This window comes from Dichomitus squalens (genome assembly GCF_000275845.1).
Source record: "Dichomitus squalens LYAD-421 SS1 unplaced genomic scaffold DICSQscaffold_23, whole genome shotgun sequence".
NCBI lineage: Eukaryota > Fungi > Basidiomycota > Agaricomycetes > Polyporales > Polyporaceae > Dichomitus > Dichomitus squalens.
The window spans coordinates 41,362-52,444 of NW_006766905.1; the positions used below are offsets into that span (position 1 = coordinate 41,362).

The 11,083-nt window shown below is 48.2% G+C and overlaps 3 protein-coding genes across 3 annotated transcripts; all 3 read left to right on the forward strand.

The window, feature by feature from the left end:
- Window positions 1-6,151: 6,151 nt before the first annotated feature.
- On the forward strand, window positions 6,152-6,565 carry DICSQDRAFT_63892 (uncharacterized protein; the record flags this gene model as incomplete). The annotated part of the gene is made up of 1 exon (XM_007367123.1): window positions 6,152-6,565. A coding segment is annotated over one exon (414 nt), but the record flags the coding sequence as incomplete, so codon positions are not given.
- Window positions 6,566-6,604: 39 nt separating this feature from the next.
- DICSQDRAFT_171460 (uncharacterized protein) lies at window positions 6,605-7,906 on the forward strand (the record flags this gene model as incomplete). Its single annotated transcript, XM_007367124.1, has 1 exon — window positions 6,605-7,906. The coding sequence occupies one exon, from the start codon at window positions 6,605-6,607 to the stop codon at window positions 7,904-7,906; it is 1,302 nt and encodes a 433-aa protein (XP_007367186.1).
- Window positions 7,907-10,551: 2,645 nt separating this feature from the next.
- Window positions 10,552-10,872, forward strand: DICSQDRAFT_63909 (uncharacterized protein; the record flags this gene model as incomplete). Its single annotated transcript, XM_007367125.1, has 1 exon — window positions 10,552-10,872. A coding segment is annotated over one exon (321 nt), but the record flags the coding sequence as incomplete, so codon positions are not given.
- Window positions 10,873-11,083: the final 211 nt, after the last annotated feature.

Sequence of the window (11,083 nt, forward strand, 5' to 3'; positions counted from 1 at the left end):
ATAACAAGTTCCTATGTTGAGTTGTGCCCGTCAAATATAAGTCAGCTATCATGGTGATTTTGCAGCTATAGAGGTGTATAATGCTTGAGTTGAGAACTATGAGCTATAAATAAAGGATTGTCATCTTATTTGAGTCTCCCCTAAATGAGTAGTGCTAAAATAGCACTAAATAGTACTACAGTAGTGCAAAATAGTGAAAATTAAAGGACCAAATTTGCAGTAGTGCTATAGTAGTATTATGTTGGCACTACATGGCACTATAGCAAAAGTGATAGTGAAGAGTAGTTATAGCTAGCTCAAGTATACTAATTAGTGCTTAGTTGCACTACTAAAGAAGCGTGTCTGAATAGTAGCTCTAATGCAGATATCATCTCTGCTAACACTTGCTAATATAGATGAGGTTATCTGAATAGTGATAATTAGCGTCAATTCGCAAAGGCTGTTTTTCCAGATGTACTACTTTTATGGCAACTCCGTTTGGATCAGAGCAAATATCAACCCGGCCCAGGAAATGGCACACAAGTCGGCAACTCTAGATAAGATGCGGGACCTGGATGACATGATTCCAAGTTACCTGCGCGACTTCAGAGAAACCTTTGTGAAGAAGGCAGCAGAACAGTTCCCTGAGTCACGCCCCTATGACCATCTGATCGATCTCAAACCAGACTTCATCCCAAGAAACTGCAAGGCCTACCCACTCTCTCCTAAGGAGGAAACTGCGCTCGACAAGTTCATTGAGGAGAACCTTCGGAAAGGATACATCCGTCACTCCACGTCCCCCATAGTGTCCCCATTCTTCTTTGTTGGAAAGAAAGATGGCTCTCTACAACCTTGCCAGGATTATCACTACCTGAACGACAAGCTGCAGGGAGCCGCTATCTTTTCAAAGATGGACCTCCGTTCTGGCTACAACAATGTCAGGATCCAGGATGGAGACCAGTGGAAAGCAGCCTTCAAATGCAAGAAGGGCCTCTTCGAACCCACCATAATGTTCTTTGGACTCTGTAACTCGCCGGCAACCTTTTAGGCCATGATGAACGATCTGTTCAAAGACATGATTGACGAAGGTTGGATTGTCATCTACATGGACGACATCCTAATCTTTTCAAAGGATGCTGCCACTCACGCGGAATGTACCCGGTGAGTTCTCCAATGTCTCAAGGAAAACGACCTCTTCCTGAAACCCAAGAAGTGTGTCTTCGATGTCACCGAAGTCGAGTTCTTGGGCCTCATCATCCGGCCCAACATTGTGGCTATGGACCCTGCTAAGCTCGAAGGCATTATCAACTGGTCAGCCCCAACAACTGTCAAAGGAGTCTAATCCTTTCTTGGAATTGGCAACTTTTACTGTCGCTTCATATCCCACTACTCCAACCTAGCACGTCCCCTTCATGATCTTACAAGGAAGGACACACCATAGAGGTGGACTGATATAGAACAGCACACATTTGACACTCTCAAGCAATGCTTTATTAGTGCACCAGTCCTGCAGATGCCGGATAAGACCAAGCCATTCACCATTGAATCTGATGCCTCTAAGTTTTCCACCAGCACAGTTCTCCATCAAGCAGATATCAACGGGGACATGCACCCCTGCGGTTACCTCTCCCAATCAGTGGATGCTGCCCAACGGAACTATGAGATCTATAATAGGGAACTACTTGGAATAGTGCGCGCTCTAGAGGAATGGTGACACTACCTGGAAGGCAGTCCCTACTCCGTGCTAGTCCTGTCCAACCACATGAACCTGACCTACATCCGTACCACTCAGAAACTCAATCACCATCAGGCTAGATGGAGTCTGATCCTGTCCCAGTTCGAACTCGAATTGCGTCACATTTCTGGCACTTGTATGGTCCAATCCGACACCTTATCCTGTCTGCAACATCTGAACCTAGAGATCAATGACAATGATGCTGTTATCCTACTACCTGATCACCTATTCATGTCAAGAATAAACATCAGCCTAGCAGACCGCATTCGTGCAGTCCTCAAGACAGATCAGGTAGTACTCGACACTCTTGCAGCGGTCAAAACGGGCGGGGTCTTACCAATGAAATCCACGTTGAAGGACTGGATCTTCGAGGATGGCCTTGTCTTCTATCAGAAATGCTGCTACATTGCCTTGGATGAGGAACTACGACGGGACATGGTCCAACACTACCATGACCATAAACTCATAGGACACCCAGGACAATTTGGCACCCTCGAACTCCTATGGAGGGACTACTGGTGGTCTGGTATGGCATCGTTTGTCAAGAACTACTGCTTAGGATGCGCCATATGCCAACAAGCAAACACTAACACTCATCCCATGTCTCCTTCATTGCTACCAATTGCAGCAAAACTGAATGCCCTGCCATTTGAAGTTTCCTCCGTCGACCTCATCACTGACCTGCCTCCCTCCACTGACCGTTACGAACAAGTCTTTGACTCAATCATGGTCGTGGCAGACCACGATGCTACAAAGGGGGTAATTCTTATTCCCTGCACAAAAACGGTCAATGCCCTCAAGACAGCTAGACTCTACCACGACTTCGTAACCAAACACTTTGGAGTACCGTCACAAATCATCTCTGATCGTGGTCCTCAATTCCCCTCCAAGGTCTTTCAGGAAATCACACTCCTATCGGGCACTCAGTCGTCTATGAGCACCGCCTACCACCCTCAGACCGACGGAGGCACAGATCGCATGAACCAAGTAGTCGAAGCCTACCTCCGGAAGTACTGCACAGACAAACCAGACAAGTGGACTGAACACCTGACCGACCTAGAGTTTGCACATAATCAGCGAACTGCGCAAGGACGTAATGCCTCGCCCTTCTTTCTCATGATGGGCTACAATCCCCATGCCATACCCACGGTAACCCTGCCAACAAATGTACCCTCCGTGGAGGAATGGCTCTCCAACCTTCAGAAGGCTCGGGCAGAAGCCTGAGCCGCCCATGAACTTGCATGCTAGCATATGGCCGAGCGTGTCACCAAAGCCTTTACCCCTTTCAAGAAAGGCAACTTGGTGTGGCTCGATGCCAAGAACATCAGATTCTTCCAAGTCCCTAAGAAGTTTGCACTGAAGCGTCATGGACCTCTCAAAATCGTTGAAGTACTCGGACCACTGACCTTCTGGCTAAAACTCCCAGCACAATAGAAGATACACGATGTATTCCACGCCACCCTCTTATCGCCATATCACGAGACCAAAGAACATGGCCCCAACTTCTTTTATCCTCCACCCGATGAAGTCGAGCATGAGGAACAGTGGGAAGTAGAGACCATCGTGGGACGAAAGAAGCACAGAAGGACATACCGTTATCAAGTCAAATGGAAGGAATATCTACCATCGGAGAACTCGTGGGAACACGAGTCCAACCTGAAGAACACTGCAGAACTCCTTGACACCTATAAGAAAGAACACCCCCTACCTCGGAAAGGGGGTAAGAAATGCAAACACTAGCCTTCCTAACCTCCTCTTGCTATCCTCACTATGTCCTCCTACTCTCATTCTACTGCAGCCGTTTGGGCAGCGCCTCACGCCCTGCACCAACTCCTTGTTGAAGTCGCCAACCTTCCCAACGACACATACGACCGCTGCCTAACTCAGGTCACAAACAACTCCCCCCTGTATAATGCCCTCATCACTATTCGAGGGGCCAATGGTGCCCTCTCCACTTGCAGGCAGGCACGGTAGGCCCTGTACCTATTGCGGTTTGACTTCGTCATCACCCACAAGCCTGGTGTCTCTAACAGATATGCAGACACACTGTCAATACGACCAGACTACCAGCATAGAGATGATGAAGACAACCTGGCTTAAGTCATGCTACATCCTGAGCAGTTCTGTATATTGGCCAGCAGATGAAATCATCTCACTGTTGTACCAGACAAGGCACTCCTAAGGCATATTTCAGAGCACCAGAACTTTGAACCAGCGGTGGTGGAGGCCCTGAAGCACGTAAAGAAGCTTAAACCATCCGCACTATGAAATGACTTAGTTGATTGAAACATCAAACAGGATCTCCTCTAGTACTGAGGCAAGATCTATATCCCAAATGATCAGGAGCTATGGACTGAGCTGGTATGACTTCATTATGACTCTCCCCTTGTAGAACACCTAGGAGTTTGGAAGACGGTAGAGCTGCTGTTGTGCAACTACCATTGGTATGGCATGGCTCAGTTTGTAAAGGACTATACGCGGACTTGCAACACTTGCCATCAAGAAAAGACTTCATGTATGAAACCCTATAACCTCTTGTGACCCAATGAGATCCCGGATGGTCTGATGCACGTTATGACCACAGGCTTCATCGTCAGACTCTCTAAAGTCACCGTCACTGGAGTGGAGTACAACACCATTTAAGTCACGGCAGACCGGCATAGCAAGATGGTACACTTTGCTATGACCGACGAGGAAGTTGACACTAAAGAAGCAGTATGGAACCTCATCCGTAATCATGTTTGACTGCATGGAGTCCTGTGGAAGATCATCTCAGACCAAGGACCTCAGTTCTTGAGCAAGCTGTTTTGTGTGTTTCTTAAGGACCTTAGCATCAAAAGTGTGCTATCCACGGCATATCATCCCCAGACCAATAGACAGTCCAAACGCTGAAACTAAGAGTTGGAAGCCTACCTCCACATGTTCTGTTCTCTGCAACAAGATGACTGGGTGCAGTGGCTTCTGATTGCAGGGTTCGCCTTCAACTCATGAGTTCACTTGGCCACTGGGTACTCCTCCTTCTTCCTCATATTTAACTATGATCCAGAGTTTCACATCCCGGTTCTTGACACAGAAGTGCTGGCTGCAGACCAACAGCAAGAGAAACTGCAAAAGGCACGGTAAGACGCAACAGAGGTATAGGAAGACACAACAGCGGCACTAGGCCTGGTGGCTGAATAGATGAAGGAGAACTTTAACAAGCACGTTCAAGAGCTGTCAACCATCAAGGCTGGTCAGAAGGTCTGGCTCAACATCTGTAACTGGCATATTACAGGAATACCACAAAAACTCGTTGATCAACTGGTCAGACTATACATGGTCAAGAAACAGATCACACCCCTAGTATACAAGCTTGCACTCTCCAAGGACATGCAAATACACTCAGTGTTCCACATCTCTCTCTTCACACCCCATTAGCACAGTAACCTCCCAGGTCATCATCCACTTGAGCCAGCCCATTTTGAAGTGGAGGGGGAGGAGTACAAGGTCAATGAAGTTCTTGACTCCAGATGTTTCAGCCACTGAAAGAAGCTCCAGTACATCGCTTGCACAGTTTTCTCGTGCCACGTGACCTGAGTGTCATGTGTACCAAGGCAGATGCCCACCCTAACCACGGACAACTCGTATTGGGAACTAGAGCAGCCGGATTTGAACCCCAGACCTCGTGAAGGCTGGGAGTGCCCACCATCATTCACTGGCAGGTGACTGGTGTGTCAGCAGGGGTGCTTACTCATTGGAAGGGGCCTGGACTTAGGACAACTCAGGTATTAGTTGTAAGGATGTCATAAGGCAGGTCACGGGACGGAACATGAGTCAGTGGGAACTCTGACCAAACGATGGACAATAGATACCTGGTCTGTGCACCCTTGTATTAGTATAAATAGTAGGGGGTCTGAGGCAGAGAACCTCAGACTTGATCTTCTCGTCAATCACCCATCTCCTCTGTAGCTAGCTAGCAGCCCTACCTCCTCATTGCCTCTTCTAGTCTAGGAAATACACTTCTTACATCATCTCTTGCTGTGTCACTTGCGGTTGCTTCGCTCCCAGTACCAACCCCTTCACCAGTAAGCTTTGTCTTTGTTTATCTGGTGGCACAGCTTGTTGGCTGTGACATTAGATCAAGTCTCTTACCAATCCCCTCCGTGGAGTGTCTCAACCACTTGCAGACCGGACCTCTTCTCCCAGGAGTTTTTTGAAATGTTTATCATCCCCTCCCACTATCCTTCCATCCGACCGGAGTTTACCCGTTGTCACTTCAAGAGACATGGTCACCTCGACATCCAGTCCCAAATTGACTGCACCCTTGCGGACAACACATCAGATCGCCTTTGTCATTGCCGTCAATATTGACATACCCCTATTGTCCCTCATCGCAAGGCCCTCCCCCCACCTGTACTCTCTTCCCAACCTCTCGACAGACCACTCGCTGCACGTCTCACCATACCCCCACCAGCCTTTGTTCCATCCACTCCTACGGTCCCTCTTCAGTACCGCATCTCTGCACCGCCTATCCCCTCCTTCGCACGTCGTGATCCCATTGATCTTCTCGCTATCGTCGGCTCCAAGATCAACGCTGTCATCAAAAGACTGCAGGCTATCTTTGATCACAGGGATCAGTTGCTCGACATCCCCCACGATCATCGGCTCGCCCTTCAGCACATTGGCGACAGGCTTGAGTGGATACTCGACAACATCACGGAGAACAGCACCTCGTGGACTTGTAGTCAGCAACAGAACATCGACTGGTTCTGTAAGGAACTTGGAGAGGTCAAGTTCAGTGGACTTGGACAGAACTTCGAACATGTTCTAAAAGCTCTAGTGGAGTTAGAACAGTTTGGGTACTTGGATTGAATCATCGTTTAGTTTTGTATCAGGCATAATTTTATACCAATGGCCTCAGGCCCACATTACGCCCCTCTGGCAGAGGATGACTTTGAGTCAGATGACCCGGGTTCACACACCCACCCGGCTCCATCACAGGCACACACCCGCCCAGCTTCACCCACTGCCACGCTTCAAGCATACCTGGAAATTCAATGGATCTATGCTGGTGTTGAGTATGACTCGTTCGAAAACGCTATCTGTGCCTCGGCAAATAGTTTAGGCATCACCAACCAAGCCTACGTCGATTGGACCATCTCCGTGACAAGGGACATCACCCGGCGCGAAGTAGTTAACGTTTACAATGTCCTCAGCAATAAGGTATATGAACATCGGAACGACTTCCTCAAGGAGTGTGACACCACCCACGCCACCTTCAGACAGATGGACAGCTCAATGACAGGACTTCACACCAAGGCTGACACTGCCGGAAACCTTGCACTCAAAGCCGTCGAAGAGAACAAGCAGTTGAAGGCAGAAATCATCACTGTCAAAGCAGACCTGGACATGCTCAATCACAACAACATGGAACTCGTCAAATGGTACAAGGAACTCACAGCCAAGTTTATGCAATTGGAACAAGACCTGTCAAACTGCACCATGTTTGGTATCACTACCGCTCCAGCCCCTGTCGTATCACAGGCTTCACGTATCAAAGCCTCAGAATCACCCAAGTACAAAGGCAACAAGGGTTCAGAAGTCACTCTCGAGCAATGTTTACAGAAGATGGGCCTCTGGTTCCGCATTCAGAACATCACTACGGACGACGACAAAATCACCTTGGCACTTACGTACCTGGAAGGTGGCGTGCATGACTACATCGAGGACTACATCGAAACAGCAGCAAGCGGTGAATCCCTTGGAACCTGGACTGACTTCGTCAATCGACTCAAGGCAGGCTATCGTCAACTGGCTCCGGAGAAGACGGCACAAACATCCCTCAAAGAGTGGTGCTCGAAGACGCACACCACCGTTATTCAGTTTGCCGAGAACTTCGGCCGCTATGCCTCAAAGTCAGGTTATGCCGATGTAGAGCTCATCCATCGCATCGACAACCAAGTTGGCATGAACTCGCAAATTCTGACAGTCATGACGGCAATGCAGCAAGTCAACCTGATGCTGATTCCAACGAAATGGGAACACTATCTGGATTGGGTACTCAAGCTGGAAATGGAAACTCGTGGAAATCAGGCCAAGTTGTCTTTGCAGCAGCACACAACTAGTCGCCCTCTGCAGAACCCCAATGCCATGGACGTTGACACAAAGAAACTGTCCAAGGAACAGCTCGAATGGCTCGACAAGAAGCTCTGATTCCGCTGTGGCAAGCACAAGTTTACAACTGGCCAGAAGTGTCACAATCCTCAGTACACGGGTTACTATGAGCTTCCGGACATGAATAAACAGCTGGCCGCTCCTATCAAGGTACACACTATGGACATGCCCAAAGAAGACAAGTGGGAGTACATCCATCAAGCCCTCGAGGAGTTTGAGACCGCTAAGGAAAAAGGCAAAGGCAAGGCACCGGAAACTGAGACCGCTGCACGCATCGTCGAGTTCAAAGAACCTGGATGGGTACTTTGAAGACTGACCAAAGTATCCAACTCTGTAATCATAGAGTAGACCCAGAGGACTCTTTTTATTCCGCGTTCGAATGTTATGTATCTCGCATCAGCTCGTCGCCCGCAAAATTCGTTCAATCTAAAAGTTTCCCTCACTCAAGGTACGCATGAAGTTCAGTCAGAAGCCCTGCTCGATTCAGGAGCCTATTCTTGCTTTATCCACCACCAGTTTGTTCAAGAACATGGACTCACCCTACGACGCCACTCTCGTGAAGTGCGAGTTTTCAATGCAGACACCACCGAGAATAAGAAGGGGTTAATCACACATTACGTCCGTTGTTTACTCCGTATTAGAGATCACCTTGCTTGGCAGTCATTCCTTGTCCCAGACATTGGGTGGCAAGACATTATCATTGGCATGGTGTTTCTATGTGAACATAACCCTGAACTCGATTGGAATGCAGGGAACATTGACTTTACATGCTGCCCCTCAACATGCACCTGGCACACAGTGCAGGATGAAGAACTATGGAGTTTGCAACTTCCCCGAGTGGAAGATGTTGCGCAAGATCAGTACGGTGACTCTGGCCCTGAATCCTGGGAGAACACCGATCAGTTTATTCATTGGGTGAACTTCTCAGATGACCCGAGTGCGCCTTAAATGCGAGCCAGGTTAGAAGAGAAAAAGGACACCAACCCTGCAACGAAAGGCGAACAGGATCGCGAATACTGGTCAAACCATGTATCTGAGCAGTACTGGAAGTATGGCAACGTCTTTTCCAAGAAAGCCTCAGAAAGAATGCCAACACGGAAGCCATATGATCATGCAGTCGAACTAGTCCCTGGAGCCTCACTCCCCAAGCCGGCCAAATTGTACCCGCTCAACCTCGATGAACGGAACTCGCTTGAAGCTTGGATCACGGAGCAAGAAGATAAAGGCTACATCCGCACGTCCAAGAGTCCTACTGCTGCCCCAGTCTTCTTTGTCCGTAAGAAAGATGGGAGTTTACGCTTGGTCCAGGACTATCGTGCACTGAACACGGTCACAAAGACGGACAAGTTCCCGATCTCCCAGATCTCAGACCTTGTGGATAGGCCTTCACATGCATCGATCTTCACCTCACTCGATCTAAGGTGGGACTACAACAATGTTCGCATTCGCGAAGGAGATGAAGAGAAAGCCGCATTTATCACTCACAAAGGACTGTATGAACCAACAGTTATGACCTTCAGCCTATGCAATGCACCCAGCTTGTTCCAAGCAATGATGAATGAGGTCCTAAAGGAAGAAATTGCGACCAGACATGTTGTGGTCTATATCGACGACATTCTCATCTTCACTGATGACCTCACTCTGCACTACCAACTAGTAGAACGGGTCCTGAAGAAGCTATGTGACAATGACCTCTTTATCAAGCCTGAAAAGTGCAAGTTTGAACAGCCCTCGGTTCACTTCCTCGGACTTGTTGTGTCAAAAGATTCCATCTCTATGGACAAGTCTAAGGTGCAAGGTGTCAAGGAATGGCCTGTTGAACCCGAGGGGCAAAAGCCTCTCCCATGAGTGGCAACGACAGCGGATAGCCTGCAACTCACTCACCTAGAAGGGTTGGTTGGTTGTAAGAGGCTTGTAAGAGCGATGAGAGAAGATGTTTGAGTGAAGTGAACTGTAGATTGGGGGTACAGGAGTCCCCTATATATCCTACTGTACATCTGTGGCTGCGTAGTACTATACAGTACCTTCCCAGGATGCACAGTTGCACAGAGAAGCAGTGCGTATACAGCAAAGCTGTGTGTGTACCACATGAGTAGTACAGCCTCGGTTGCAGTAACCAGCTGTGCCGTTCCATATCTTGTGACGGCTGTGTTAGGCAAGCTGTGTAAACCAGTGCCTGTTCAACATGGCCTCTCCGACCAAAGTCAAACATGTTCAAGCTTTCCTCAGATTAGCCAACTTCTATTAATGTTTCATTAAGAACTTTGCCAAGATTGCATGACCGCTCACAAAGTTCACATGCAAGGACATCCAGTGACAATAAGGAGAAGAACAAGAGCAGGCCTTTGAAGGACTCAAAACCCACATTTACGACAGCTCCAATTCTTCAGATCCCGAACGACACGGCCCTGTACAGGCTAGAGACAGACTCATCCGACTTCACAACAGGGGCAGTTTCGGAACAACTTGGAGAAGATAAACTATGGCATCCGGTCGCCTTCTACTCCAAGTCCCTAAATGTTCATGAGCGCAACTACGAGACCTATGACAAAGAGCTTCTAGCCATTATCCAAGCCTTGGAGGAACATCGACACTACCTGGAAGGACACCCCGAACTGATTGAAATCTGGTCAGACCACCTCAATCTCACCTACTTCCGGCAAGCACAGAAGCGCACATGCCGAGAAGCCCGATGGAGTTTATTCATGTCTCGCTTCAACTTTTTTCTGAAACATCGCCCTGGGAAAATAATGCAACCAGCCGGCCCTCTGTCCAGGAGGCCAGATTATAAAGAGGTGGTAAGCAGTGATAACATCGCACAGTGTTACACCCTATGCCAAAGATCCTCCGGAACTCCGTCGGACACCGCGCTAACTCCGCCGGACCTCCGGACTTGCTTACGAATAGTTACTTACATACCGGTTTCTATCTCCTTTCCGGTCTCCAATGGTGGCCATGTGTATTTCCCAGCATCCGCATCTGGAAAAACAGCCTTTGCGAATTGACGCTAATTATCACTATTCAGATAACCTCATCTATATTAGCAAGTGTTAGCAGAGATGATATCTGCATTAGAGCTACTATTCAGACACGCTTCTTTAGTAGTGCAACTAAGCACTAATTAGTATACTTGAGCTAGCTATAACTACTCTTCACTATCACTTTTGCTATAGTGCCATGTAGTGCCAACATAATACTACTATAGCACTACTGCAA